This window comes from Acartia tonsa, chromosome 5, assembly GCF_053477335.1.
Source record: "Acartia tonsa isolate MP-2025a chromosome 5, ASM5347733v1, whole genome shotgun sequence".
Taxonomy (NCBI): domain Eukaryota; kingdom Metazoa; phylum Arthropoda; class Copepoda; order Calanoida; family Acartiidae; genus Acartia; species Acartia tonsa.
The window spans coordinates 8,488,085-8,502,315 of NC_137264.1; the positions used below are offsets into that span (position 1 = coordinate 8,488,085).

General features: G+C 32.2%; 1 protein-coding gene across 3 annotated transcripts; it reads left to right on the plus strand.

Annotated features, from left to right (window-relative positions):
• Nucleotides 1–8,778: 8,778 nt before the first annotated feature.
• On the plus strand, nucleotides 8,779–12,273 carry LOC145318681 (snaclec stejaggregin-A subunit beta-1-like). 3 transcript variants are annotated; one of them, XM_080160120.1, is made up of 9 exons: nucleotides 8,779–8,818; nucleotides 9,227–9,341; nucleotides 9,453–9,536; nucleotides 9,754–9,795; nucleotides 9,858–9,983; nucleotides 10,327–10,431; nucleotides 11,010–11,068; nucleotides 11,900–11,958; nucleotides 12,114–12,273. In XM_080160120.1, exons 1-8 carry the CDS (start codon nucleotides 8,810–8,812, stop codon nucleotides 11,954–11,956), a joined length of 597 nt encoding a protein of 198 aa, XP_080016246.1. In that variant the 5' UTR covers nucleotides 8,779–8,809; the 3' UTR covers nucleotides 11,957–11,958; nucleotides 12,114–12,273. The 3 variants fall into 3 exon arrangements, with proteins under 3 accessions (XP_080016246.1, XP_080016244.1, XP_080016247.1); XM_080160118.1 differs by lacking the exon at nucleotides 11,900–11,958; XM_080160121.1 differs by lacking the exons at nucleotides 11,010–11,068; nucleotides 11,900–11,958.
• The last annotated feature ends 1,958 nt before the right edge of the window (nucleotides 12,274–14,231 follow it).

Here is a 14,231-nt window from a genome sequence, read left to right on the forward strand (position 1 = left end):
ATTTGAGTTTCAAAAAGGTAAAAAAAAATATTTTTTTTTGGGGGGGGGGGGGATTTTTTGGTTTTTCGGGGGGTTGGGGGTGTCCCACCCCCCAAGAAAATAGCTTAAAACCACCACAGGACCAATAGGTAGATACCCTGAAGAGTAGAATCCGATCGGTTCAGTGGTTACCGAGATCTTAAGGGACAGACAGACAGACGGACAGACGGACAGACGGACAGACAGACATCGTTCTACTTTGTATTAAAGATTATGGGGGGGGGGGGGGGTAGGCATTTTCAATACCCAATGGGAGACCATACACTTATTGAATTGTAATAGAGCTCCAATTATTCACCCCGGGGAAGGAGGGGACATTGGGATGTTTCTTACACCAGTCCCCAACGTTTTATATTAACGTTTTCTTATTCGTTGGCTTAACATCTTTGGAGACCTTTATTGAATTTTAATTGGTTGGTTCATGAAGTTAAGTGTCCAAACGTTTCAACCACTGATTCTAATCTACAGAAGAGGTAATATTGTGTATCATCATTGGGTATGTACAGTACATCAATTTTTTCAGCAACCACGCACTAATACTTTAAAAAGGTAAGAAAGTGTCTAATTTTCTATCGTCTGTTGTTTATCCCTCTTCTACTCACCTACCCATCCTATAATCCAACCCATTCATTAGAGATTGTAAATGGCGGATTTTTGGCTCATATAAATGCAAACTAGTGCAAATTGGATGTGCAAATAGAACATCTAATTATTCAATCTTGTAGATAAAGTCACTCGGCCCGACAATCGCAGCTGTAATCAACGGCCACATATAATTAAAATCTAATAGTTTATTTGCTTTTAATAGCAAGATTTATTTCCATGTGAGTTTAATTTTAAGTATCTTTAAAGATTTAATAGTGCAAGTGGGGGAAGGGTCATTGGGCTGTTTATTACACTAGTCCCCAAAGTTTTATAATAATGTTTTCCTATTTGTTGGTTTAACTTTTGGGACTTTCGATTAGTTGGTTCATTAAGTTGAGTGTCCAAATATTTTAACCATCAATTGTAATCTGCAGAAGGGGTAAATTTGTAAATAATCATTGGGGATTTACATCAATTTATTGGCCATTGTTTTATCCCTTTAGATCCCTAATATAGTGCAAATTTTAGTTTTCAACATTGTATGATAACTTGCAAAATGGACAGACATGGGATTTCGCACATATAACAAAACACAAATTTGCACGAAATTTGGCCATTTTGCATTCAGGGAAGAATGGGTAAGTTTGTCCAAAATGGTGGCATATCAAAATTTCCAAAAGCTGTAATTTATTAAATGCTTCGCTACTTTATAACTAAGGCGTGTCTGTATGTCTCTCCACAATATCAGTTAGGATATTTTGCTTCTATTGACCGATTTTAAAATCTTAAAATATTTAAATGAATATTTATAAACATTATATTATTAAGTTATTTTTAATACCTATTCAAATTAGTAAGTATGTTAAGCAAATTATGTTAGTTTTTTAGCAAGTTTAGCACTAATGTATATTATAAACCTACTTTCTAACAGTGCTTTAAACTTTACTAGCGGCTACGCACCTAGAGGCCTTTAGTGGCACTTTTTAATTTTAAATATCTGACTCGATAAATAATTTTTCTATGTTAAAATCATCTGTTTTTTATTTATGTTAATTTATTACTTTACATAGCTATTCCTACATTTACAACATGCATAAGATTTTATGGTTGTATAGTAAACTAAAACTTATAACATATAACAAGAACAATTACAAACAAGCAATGGATCAAAATTGAGGGGGCAATTGTTCTATGGGATAATAAAAATACTCCTCTTTTAAAAAGTAAATTGAAAAAAAGGGAAGGTTTTTTTTCAATAATCCCTGTCGGGGGCCCTAACCCTACGAGGCCACACAGTACCCCATATATTCTTTGTTGCCCCTTAACCACAGCTGAAAAGCACGTATAGGTTTCGTGATTTTTTTCCAAATTAATTTCGTTGTTGGTATAAGCAGTGTTCGTGTGCTAAATTAGACATTTTGAGCAAAACCGCCAAATATTTTATATTATTTTGTAATAATTGAAATGAATTCATGGGCGAGCTCTTTTAGAGATTTAAAGTAACATATCAACAAATATAAACTTTTTATTTTTAAAATTAAACCAGGGATGTAGGGAACATTAGGCTGTTTAATAAATTAAACCCCTAAGTTTCATAATATCGTTATCTTATTCATTGGCTTAACATCTTTTCGGACTTTAAATTTTGATTTCTTTGTTCATTAAGCTTAGAATCTAAACGTTTCCACCACAAATTGTAATCTACAGAAGGTGAAATTTTGTGTATTATTATTTGGGATAAACATCAATTAATCAGCAATTGTCTTATCCCTTTAGAACCCTGATAAAGAACAGTTAATGTGTGACAACTTACTTTTTGTAAAAATAATGATCAATAATATTACTAATTATACTCAGGGAGGGGAGACAGTGCAGGTTGAATTAATTTACAACAGTTCTTTCCCCCAAAATATTACCTACTAGATAAAAATTTCATACAGCCAATACCTTATTCATGAATCATTATTCAAAGAACACGTCCTGACTTCTGTGATTTTTATTTATTTTTAGTTCGAAAATTTGATTCACCGGGCAATTTTCTTCCTTTTTTGTTGCGTTTTAGTACCTTAAAACCAATTTAATTTAAATAAAAAAACTTAAATTACTTCAAAAATAAGAGGTCTACGATCATTTTACATCTACTACTTACTAAAAGCACCGACTAGCTGTTTAAAAATATAACAAAAGTTCTTTAAAACAATAAAGAACAAATTTACGGTGATTTCATCTATTTTAACCATGCTATATTTGTATGAAAAATAAGATGAGAATTTCGGTTGGTCGGTGAGGTTTCAACACTAAATCTATAAATATAGATTCATAACCCATACAACTACTTGGAACCAGTGTTGGGGACCTTTTTCGTCTGCTGGCAAATTGATTTCAGCGCTTTCTTATCGACTTGGCTGTGTTAATATTCTAGACGCTATTGGCTGATATTCAAAGTCCCAATTGAAAGTCGGCACAGGGTCCACGTGGTGGGGACATTAAGTTATTTAACCCCTTCCCCCTCTATTGTTTTACTCTAATATTGTAACTTAGCTCCGATTTAACAGAATTGGCTTTAAAAATGGGTTAGGCAAAAAATCCTCTAATTTAAACCTATAAGAAAAAGACAAGTAGTCAATTATAATGTAGCCACGCTTAAGACATCACAAAAACTATAGTTAACAAACAACGGATATCTTGTATTATATCAAAGTTTTTGCTGCCATTGTTTTCTTAAATTTTCTGAAAAACCCTAATTATTTTCTTATAGCTACTCATACATCATAAAACCCTAATTAAGGATACTTTAATAGGATCATAAAAATGTTCTAAATAATATAACAAATTACTAGTGGTTTCACCTGACCTTTTTTAACTTCAGCAAAATAGCTTAAAACCTGCCCAGTACTTTACTAAAAATATAGCTATGATCGATGATTATTTTTCTAAGAATTATTGGAAATACAGCATGCATCCTGATACTTTATTGTGTAGTTTTATAGAATTTAATAAGAATTCTTCTTGAAATTTGTATTGCAATATTCATTTCTTCAGATTATATTGGAAATTCAAGAATTTAAATTCTAGATAGTTAGAAGCCAAACCAATAAGACCTAAGACTGGAATGTTTGTTAAGTTTTAACAATTTACGACCTCAATGTAGGGACTTGAAAAGACGTACAAAGACTAAAAAGGCATGGTAAAATATGTTTACTTAAATTAAATACGGTGGTAGCTTTTACAATAACATTTTCTTATTTGTTGGCTTAAGAACTTTGGGGACTTACATACTTACGTTAATATAGTACATGCGGTGGTAGCTTGGCAAATCAGAGAGAGATAGCACTAATCCCCATAGTTTTACAAATACGTTTTCTTATTTGTTGGCTTAACAACTTTAGGGGCTTTAGAGAATTTTGATAGGTTAGTTCATTAAGAGACTTGAACAGATGTTTAAAGAAGTATCGTAAAATACGTTAATATAGTACGTGCGGTGGTAGCTTGGCAAATCGAAAATCCCCATAGTTTTACAAATATGTTTTCTTATTTGTTGGCTTAACATCTTTGGGGGATTTAGTGAAATTTGATTGGTTTGTTCATAAAGTTGAGGTTTCATACGGTTCAACCACTTATTATACACATGAACATAAATGTCCCTTTTTTCAGATTTAGCATTCCTATTTTCAATCAACTAGAGGCTACGCCCCAGAAGACTCTAGATGCATTTTAGGGGGGGGGGGGGGAAGTTTAACCCCCCCCCCCCTTTAATTTAAAAGAAAAAAGATAAAAAATAGATTTTGGAAGGCAGGTCATTTGTTTCTAGGTTTCATTTCTTTTTGGAGGGTGGTTGTACCCCACCCCAAAAATAGTTATGAACATTCCCACGGCTTATGAGACGCTAATCTGTAAAGAAGAATCATATCGGGTCAGCACTTTGGTACAGACTGACAGCCACATACATAGATATCCTGTTACTTTTATAAAAGGATTGAATAAATTAAACTAAATTGGAAAATAATTTTAAATTTCTCCTTACCTCATAAATTCTTTTAGATTTACATATAAAATTAACATTATCCTTATACTAAAGTAACAGGATGTTTGTTTGTGTGTGTGTCTGTGTGTACCGAAGGATCTCGCTAACCGCTGAACCGATCGGGTTCTTCTTAACAGGGTAGCTTCTCATAGGTCCCGGGAAGGTTTATAACTATTTTCTTGGGGGGTGAGACACCCCCAACCCCCCCAAAAAATGAAAAATCCTTCCCCCCAAGTTTTTTTTTAAAATCTTTAAACTAAAATTAAAAATGAGGGGGGGGATGCCCCCCCCCCCAAAAAAAATGAAAAATCCCCCCCCCAAAAAAAAAAATTTTTACTTAGGGGCGTAGCCGCTAGTACACAGATAAAGAAATGTTATCTACTTTCTTGAAAATTTAGGTTGCTGATATTGAACTCATTTATTGGCCATTTCATTCATCCAGTAGGAGGAAAAGGAATATGGTAAAGGTGGTGGGTTGAGGTTTCGTAATTTTAGCACGCTACGAGTGTTACTTTATAAGAGAACATGAAAATTAGTGTAACAACCAAATAATAATAAATCCATTATTATAGATTTTTTGAATGGCGTATTAATCGTCAGAGTAAACAATGCTAGAAATAAATTATTTTAAAGCCCCTAGAGACATTTTTTATGATAAAAATATAATGGTATAGTTAGTCATACTTAGAAATTTTTAAAATCCTTTAAAATTTAATAAAAAGAACTTGGTAAAATTTTTGAGCCAATTTGAATCAAATTTTGGTATTGAACCCTTTTTTCCCAAGATATAACTTTTTAGTGTACATGTAAGTAAGAAATAATGTAAAGCGTTAAAAACTATATTTTGCATACGCGAAGGATTTAGGATATTCTGGTGATCCAAAAAGTATGGTAACTTTTTGCTTATGTGTATTAAATTGTCGCAAATCGCAATTCGAATATATTCAAATTTTGAAATAAAATTGCTCATAAAGTAGGAATGAACGATATTCATAAATATCGCTTTCAAAATGTTGCAATTTTAATGTTTTATCATTGTTTTGTAAAAACCCTTGGCTGATTTTGAAGACATGAAATTATAAAGAGATTTTACCAGGGAGAAAGGGACGATAAAGTTTCGATTAATCTACAACCATTCTCCCCAAATAGTAACAAACTACCCCATTTCAGGGAGGGAGGGGACATTGGACTGTCTATTACACTAGTCCCCATAGTTTTATAGTAACGTTTTCCTATTCGTTGAACTAACAACTTTGGGGACTTAATTCAATTTTAATTGGTTGGTTTATTAAGTTAATTGTTCAAACGTTTCAATCACTAATCTAATCTACAAAAGGGACAATTTTGTGTACCATCATTGGGATTGTACAACAATTTTTCCCTTTGTCTTATCCTTTTCGATCCCTTACTTCATTTAGACATAAAGATTTTTGTGAAAGAATTATTTAACGTTCATTGTCCTTACACCTTTATCCCCGACTAATATGCAAATATCTGAGGAACAGATAGCTGAGGGCTCATACATGCTAAAAAGCGATGGAAAGATATTTAGGAAACAAGAACGCGCGTTTTATTAGCTTCACATCTAATGCAAAGAAAATAAATATAAGAAACTTGAAACATTTTGATTGAGGGGGGACAATGGGTTGTTTATTGCACTAGTCTCCAAAGTTTTGATAAAATATTTTTTTTTGTTTGCTTAACCTATTTGGTGGCTTTCACTGAATTGCAATTGGTTGGTTTATTAAAATGAGTGTTCAAACGTTTCAACCACTAGTTTTATTTACAGAAGGGGTAATTTTGTGTGTCATCATTGGGGATGTACATCTTTCTTTATTTTAAAGGAAGACTGCAAGAAATACATCGATGTAACTGCTGAAAGACTGCCACAAGTAGACCCAATATCCTAAATTTGAAGCCTTCAGCTTTAATAACAAAAAAGTTGTAAGCATTTTAAAATGACATTTTATGTACAATGAAAATTTTGAAAGATTTTCATTGCTAATGTTGGAAATTTTGAAATTAAACTGCGTGGCTTAGAAACAAAATTATAAGCTTATTTTTGTCATAAATTAAGGTTGCCAGTAACTAATCATATTTTTACAATAATAATACCTATTGTTATAGTCAATATATTTTTCAAATTTAAGTTTAACTTGCGTTGTACAGAAGGTGGTGTAGTATTTCCAGCCAATCAGAAGGCTTAACAAGCTCACCAACCAATCACAGCTGAGCTTGAGCTTAGTACATTTGTTTCCGCTATGATTTTTCTTCCACAAACGCAATTTAAACCAAATTTTTTTCACAGATTTAGACTATTAAATGTGGTGTTTGTAATGCAAAAATGTAATCAGATACCGGCAACCTAAGTTTCTGACAAAGATAAGGTTATAATTTTGTGTCTGGGCGACGTAATTTAATATTGTTTTTTTTTTCTATTATGAGCAATGAAAATCTTTTAAAATTCTCATTGTACATAATGCCTAGAACTTTTTTGTTATTGAAGCTGAAGGCTTCAAATTTGGGGTTTTGGGTCTACATGTGGCAGCCTTTTAGCAGTAAAAGCGTGGTGTTTCCTGCAGGCCTCCTTTAAAGCACCGAACCGATTAAGTTCACTATTTTAGGAAAGCTTTACATAGTTCTCAGAATATATTTAGACCATTTTATTGGTAAATAAACGTTTTGGTCGTATATTTCCCCTTTAAATTAAGGTTTTCTTAATGCTAAATTCATTAGAGTGAAAAAGTCCTTTTTGTGTATAAGCAATTATTTGAAATATTGTATTTCGGTGAACATGGCACCCTCCTCTCGGCCTTGTGTAGTTTAGCTGGGTGTTAAATGTAAACTAGATTTTTGTACGTTTTATATATAATGAATAACTTAGTTTTTATATATACAGAGATTGAGATAGAAAAAGATATTAACTTACATTGTCTTATCCCCCATGAAAAATTCAAAGTACAAAAAAGGGTTAAATTGAAAGTAAAATTGGTGCACTGTTTATCTCACGTATACAAAAATACTCTAAAGGCATATACTAAAAGAGCACTCTAATTAGTATATACTCTAATTGAGGTATTCAACTTTTTTGTAGGAAAAAGTAAGTCGGTGGTTACTAATAAAGATGCTACACATTTAAAATACAGCCTTCTATCTTTCCCCCAGAGAATTTTAATGTTCTCAAGACGTTACTGATCAACGGATCAAAAAGAGTTGGTTTGACTAGTTGGAAATATAAGAACGATTCCTATGCTACGTACAGGTAGGGAGCTACGTGGTAAAATGTCCCATCTGAGTTAAAACTTGATTTGCGAGTAAAGTTTGAGACATTTTACCACCTAGCTCCTAAATTATTTGTAGCACAGAAACCGTTCTTACATTTCCAAAAAAAGACTTCATAGCGGTTCTAACGGCATGCGTAATATTTGTCTACTATTAACACAAGCCGCGCAATTTGAAATTAAAAAATGTACCCGGTTCTTTTTGCACACCCTATTCTCTAATATTTAGTAACTAGCGGCTTCGCCCCTAGCCTCTAGGGGCTTTGCCCCAAGAGGTTATCAAAAAAAAATTAAGGTGAAATTCGTAAAAGGACCAAGGAAATCTCCTGCAAAAAAGAAAAAATAAATAAAAATGGGGGGGGATTTTTTGTTTTTTGGGGGGTTGGGGGTGTCCCACCCCCCAAGAAAATATCTTAAAACCACCACAGGACCAGTAGGTATATTCCCTGAAGAGTAGAGCCCATTCGGTTCAGCGGTTACCGAGATCTTAAGCTTCAGACGGACAGACAGACGGACAGACGAACAGACGGACAGACAGACGGACAGACAGACGGACAGACATCGTTCTACTTTGTATTATAGAAAGTTTTACATCAGTTGGGAAATTTTAACGCGTAGCTCCTTACCTATGCGTAGCACAGGAATCGTTTTTATATTTCCAAAAAATAGACTCCATAGCGGTTCTAACGGTATGCCTACATTTTTTCTACCATTAACACAAGCCACGCAATTTGAATTTTAAAAATCTACGCATTTTTTTGCTCACCCTTTATATGTGTTAAGTAATTTGATTGTTTATCAAAGTGAAATTGTACACTTATTGATGGTAATAAAAGATCAAATATACATCTTATTATTTCTAATTAGTAGTTGTATAGATATGCCGAGGGTGAGAGATAATATTTCATATATAATTGACAAAATATAGTTAGTTCTATCATTTAAATTATCATATTATTTATATTTTTCCTATAGTTTTATGTTTAATTACCTTAAATTTGATTATGGAATAGTTATTTCTCGCATCGTATTATAGACAGCTTTCCGCGGATATAGAATGTATCATTATAAGATTAAAACCAGTTTTTTTAACCCGAGTTGCCGAAGGCACCGGCTAAAAAAACTTGTTTTAATCTTATGTTTGTACATTTTTATATTCGTAGAAAGTTGGATATAATACTATGCTAGACATAGTTTTTTCGCATGGATGAGAACCGGTTCCTATCTACCGGATTCGAATGAATACGAGAAACATTATTCTAAATATGAATATATTATGATTAGTTAAACAATTTAGTTGACATTGATATGGCTAGTTTACGGAGGATTAAACATTCCAGAAATTTATCCTCAGCTGGTAAACACAAGAACAGGAGTTATGCAAAGTCATCCTAGAAATATACAACATGCAGGTTTTTTATGTTAATTGTTTATAACTATTTTGTCTTTTATTACATTCATTAATTATTAAAATTTAAAATACATTTTTATTATTAAGTATGTAATAATACAATATGTATTAGGCATGCCCTTGCAAGCCAGCCAGGGGACTAATCCGCAACTGGCTCGGTGGTATTGGTACCACATGATGTCAAATAAAAAAGATGGTAAAACTGTCCAAGCCAAAAAAAAACCTGAATAGCAGGCTTTATTTTAGTTCAGATTAGATAATCCATTCAGATCCTGTATGGAAAGATTTATAATACATTGATATATTTTAATTGTTATTTGATCAGTGTTTAACAATTACTTTGTGTTCTGAAACCCTTAACAGGAATTGTTTCTTTTTAACTTAAACAAAATCTAATTAATTATATTTTTTAGCACTTGAGTGTAAAGAAGGTTGGACTGAAAATCCAGAATCAGGTAAGCTAAAGCACTTATAAGTTCTCAATACATTTTAACAATAAGTTTTAATTCAATTCCAGAATCATGTTACAAAATTTTGAATGAAAAAGTAAAATGGCCAGATGGTAAAACAAAGTGTGCCTCACTAGCAACAGGATCACAGTTGGCATCTATTCTTACCCCTCAAGAAACTGAATTTGTAAAAAGTGAGTTGGTATATTAAAGTTGTTATAATTATGTCCTCAACAATATTGAAACATAAATTTTCAGTGTTGCCAGCAGTTTAAGGCAACTGCCAGTAGTTGACATAACAGTAGTTGCCATAAATTGCAGTCAAAGAAGATGTTCAATATTCCTAGAGTCCAGAAAGGATACCTGGAATCTAAAGATTGCTTATACACTTCTTTTTCTAAACAACATTTAACTTTCTTGATTATGAGATATTTCAGTATTCTATCTACTTTTAATGCATTGTTGAGGTCATAAGATAGACATTGAAAAATATTTTTTGTTAGATTATAGTGACTTAAAAATGTTATTCTAATTTAGATTTTTTAACAAATTCCCACTTGACTAACAGTGAGAGATATGTGTGGCTTGGGGGAAATGATATCCAGACGGAGGGGACTTGGCAATGGGTTGATGGTAAACAAGGTAAATTTTTAAAATTAAAGCTTTTCTATAATTAGGGTCGGATCGTCCGTACGTCCGTCCGTCCATAACGGATAACTTTTTTCGTTAATTTAGGCATGTTAAAATTGTCCTATCGATTTCAAATTTTGCATGGTGATTCCTTTAGTAGTTAAGTACGATTTAGAAAGCGTAGCAACTCTATAATCATTACCAAAATGTCCGTACGTTCATTTTAAACATGTTGCTTTTTTTACTACTTTAACAACAAATTTTTATGTGATCTAATCATCCGATTGATCTGATTTTATGGTATATTCATTCCTGGGACAACACAGTATAATGTTATAAGCGACGCAACTCTGTAATCAAGTTCAAAAATGTAAGTATGCCCATGAACATTATCCTGTTTTAAAACAAATTTACTGACAATTTTGCTTCGACTCTTATACATTTATATTCTGATTATTCAGTTCTGACACTATATAAGTGTTAATGTCCGTTTGTCCTACCGTTTCAGTGCTTTGCTTTTATGGATGTAGTCATCCTTGTTAAATTTAGATTTATAATACATCATTTTATAATTGATTAATTTATTATAGTAACTTATACTAATTGGCAAAAACGTCAACCTAAAAAACCAGCACAAGATTGTATTATGGTAATATTATTAACCCCTCTGGACCTTTATCTGTTCTAAAGGGGGGTACATTATTCTTTAGTAGCGAAGTTACTCTATAATTTGAAATGTCGTACCGTCCGTCTGTCCGTCCGTCCGTCCGTCTGAGACAGAAAGGGGGAAACGTAATTTTCTTGGCTCCTATGAAAGATAGAGAGCTGAAATTTTCAGGGATTAAATTTGTTACCAATCTTCATATTTTCACCAAGTTTCATTAAGATTCGTCAATTCGTTGAGGTGCTAGATCTAATCCTATATTTTAAAGTTTTCATGAATTTCTCAACTCCTATTCAAGATAGACGGCTGAAATTTTCAGGGATTGAATACTTTCATATTCTGCATGCTTTTATTAAGTTTTATTAAGATTTGCTTATTGGTTGGGGTGCTAATTCGATTCCTAGATTTTTAAGTTTTCATGATTTTCATTACACCTATTCAAGACAGATATTTATAGGGATTATATAAGTTAACAGTTTACATATTCCCACAAAGTTTCATTAAGATTTGCTTATTGGTTAAGGTGCTAGATCGATTCTTAGATTTTCAAGTTATAAATCTTACTAGATTTCGTGATTTTTTAGTTTAATGTTTTTTTTTATGAAACTGCAACATAGTTTATTTTCGAAGGGTATCCATCCATAATTTGTGCTTCGCTACTTATGGATGTTGTCATCCTTGTTTTTTGTTTTCCTCCTATCTTTTAATGTTAACTGTAACAAACTGCCACTTTTAGTATAGGATTTTAAAAGTATGCTTAAAACAACTTTAACCCTTAACGGTCAGGACCCCTCATGAATCTGTATCCATTGGTAGAATGGTATTGTGGTGGCATTAACATCCCTCTCCCACTGTTTTCTCAGCTACTATTAGAGGTAGAAGGCTAATGTAGCTTTCCTGATCTCTTTTTTACTTTTGTTTCTACCCAAACTATAAACCAATTATAGAAAATGATAAATTATCAGCTAAATTCAGAAACATTTTGAAATAGTTTAGAAAATTTAATAAACTTTTTGAATGATATTTCTAGGCTTATGAAGGTTGGAATTGGCGATGGGGTAGTGGCTCTTGTCATCACAAATACTATGCTCTGTGCAAGATGCCACTGGAATCTAATTAAACTATTTTAATTTCTGATATAGTATAATAGTGTCAATGTTTTTGATTTAAATAAGATTATAACGAGTTTTGCTTCTTCACTTTATTACTTGTATTATTCAGGGATCTAAAGGGATAAGACAATAGCCAATAATTTGATAATCAAATTTTGATGTACATTCTCAATGGTGCTACACAAAATCATCACTTCTGTATATTACAATGCCTTTGAATACAGATATCCTAGATGCTAGGAGCGCAGCGCTAGTTTTATATAAAAACAGCTTCATTTACTTTTTTTTCCTAAACTTTAGAATAGGATTCATTTGTTCATACGTTTCGTTCATCCATATGACATAGTCACTTGACTAAAATTAGTTTTTTATAAATTTTCATTGTAAATTTTATCTTTAATATTTTCTAACATTTGGATACTTTTAAGTCGTTTTATTTTTCTGCAATTTTTGCTATATGTTTGCATAGAATAAATAGTAGAATAAACGTAATATCAATAACAGATTAGTTTACAAAATATTTCTGAGTCAGGAAATTTAAAGTATTTTAAAAGTACATTTTAACAAGGATAACAACATCCATAAGTAGCGAAGCTCAAAAATTATGAATGGATATTGGGAAAAAATACAAAAAAACATTTAATGTTTAACATGACAAAATAGGTAAAACAGGAAACCTTTAAAATCACGAAAACATAAAATCTAGGAATTGATCTAGCGACCCAATTAACAGACAAATCTTTATGAAACTTAATGGAAATTCAGCCGTCAATCCTGAATAAGAATCGAGAAAATCAAGAAAACCTACAAATCTAGGAATCAATCTAGCACCCTCATTAATAGACAAATCTTATCAAACTCATAAATATAATAAAATTGATTAATCTCTAAAAATTTCAGCCCTCTATCTTGAAAAGGAATTGAGAAAATCACGAAATCGATCTAGCACCCCAAATAAAAGACAAAACAATGTATAGATTAGATGGGCATATGTCATAAGAATCTTCCCTACAATTTTCATCTGTCTATCTTGAATAGTAGCCGAGAAAATCACGTTTCCCCCAATTCATTAATTACGGACTGACGGATAGACGGACGGACAGGCAGACGGACGGATGAACGGACATTTGGAATTATAAAGTAGCTTCGCTACTAAAATGGATATTAATATCCTCCTATCTCCCTGCATTACCCCCAAGTTATGGGTCAGCAAGATTTATATAGATTTTGCATTAACATAATGGAGCTTTTATGCAGATTTATTACAGTTAAGCTTTCCTATAATTAGTATATGTCTGGTAGAACTCCTGTTACCAGAGATCTAAAGGGATAAGTCAATGGCCGATAAATTGATATACATCCCCTATGATGAAACACAAAATTTTGATTGGTTGGTTTATTAGGTTGAGTGTTTTAAAGTTTCAATCACCAATTATAATCTACAGAAGGGTTAATTTTGTGCATCATCATTGGGGATAGACATTAATTTATCGACCATTGTCCTATCCCTTTAGATCCCTGTATCAGAATACATTGTTCTACTAATCTGTAAATTTTCTTTAGGGGCTTAGAAATGCATGTACAAATTTTGGCATATTATTAGTATTGCCAGGTATCTAAAAACTTACAATTAACAAAGTCTAGCATAAAAGATAACATAGAATATAAGTGAGATATCAAAGAATTTTGACGTTGCTACTCAGGAAGTGAGGGGATAATTGACTGAAAATCTTTTTCATAGTCTAAAAACTTTTTTATTAGATTTTGATTGGTTGGTCTCAAACTAGAAGTGGCTAAACTTTTAAACAAATAGTTACAGTATAAAGAATGAGTAATTTTGTTTATCATTATTGTGGAGTTATTTCCACTTATCGCCCACTGTCTTATACCTTAAGACCCCTGGCAGCTGTCCGTTTGTCCGATTTGTTAAGCATTTAATAGTTATTTCTTTCATCGTGTTATAAACCGCTTTCCGCGTATATAGAATCTTTAATCTTATGATTGTACATTTTTATATTCGTAGAAAGCGGCTTATA

Excerpts from the sequence above, each read along its gene's own strand:
- LOC145318681 (XM_080160118.1), top strand. Across the intron at positions 9,537-9,753 it reads GATGTCAAATAAAAAAGATG|CACTTGAGTGTAAAGAAGGT; the intron begins GTAAAACTGTCC and ends TATATTTTTTAG. Across the intron at positions 11,069-12,113 it reads CAGCACAAGATTGTATTATG|GCTTATGAAGGTTGGAATTG; the intron begins GTAATATTATTA and ends TGATATTTCTAG.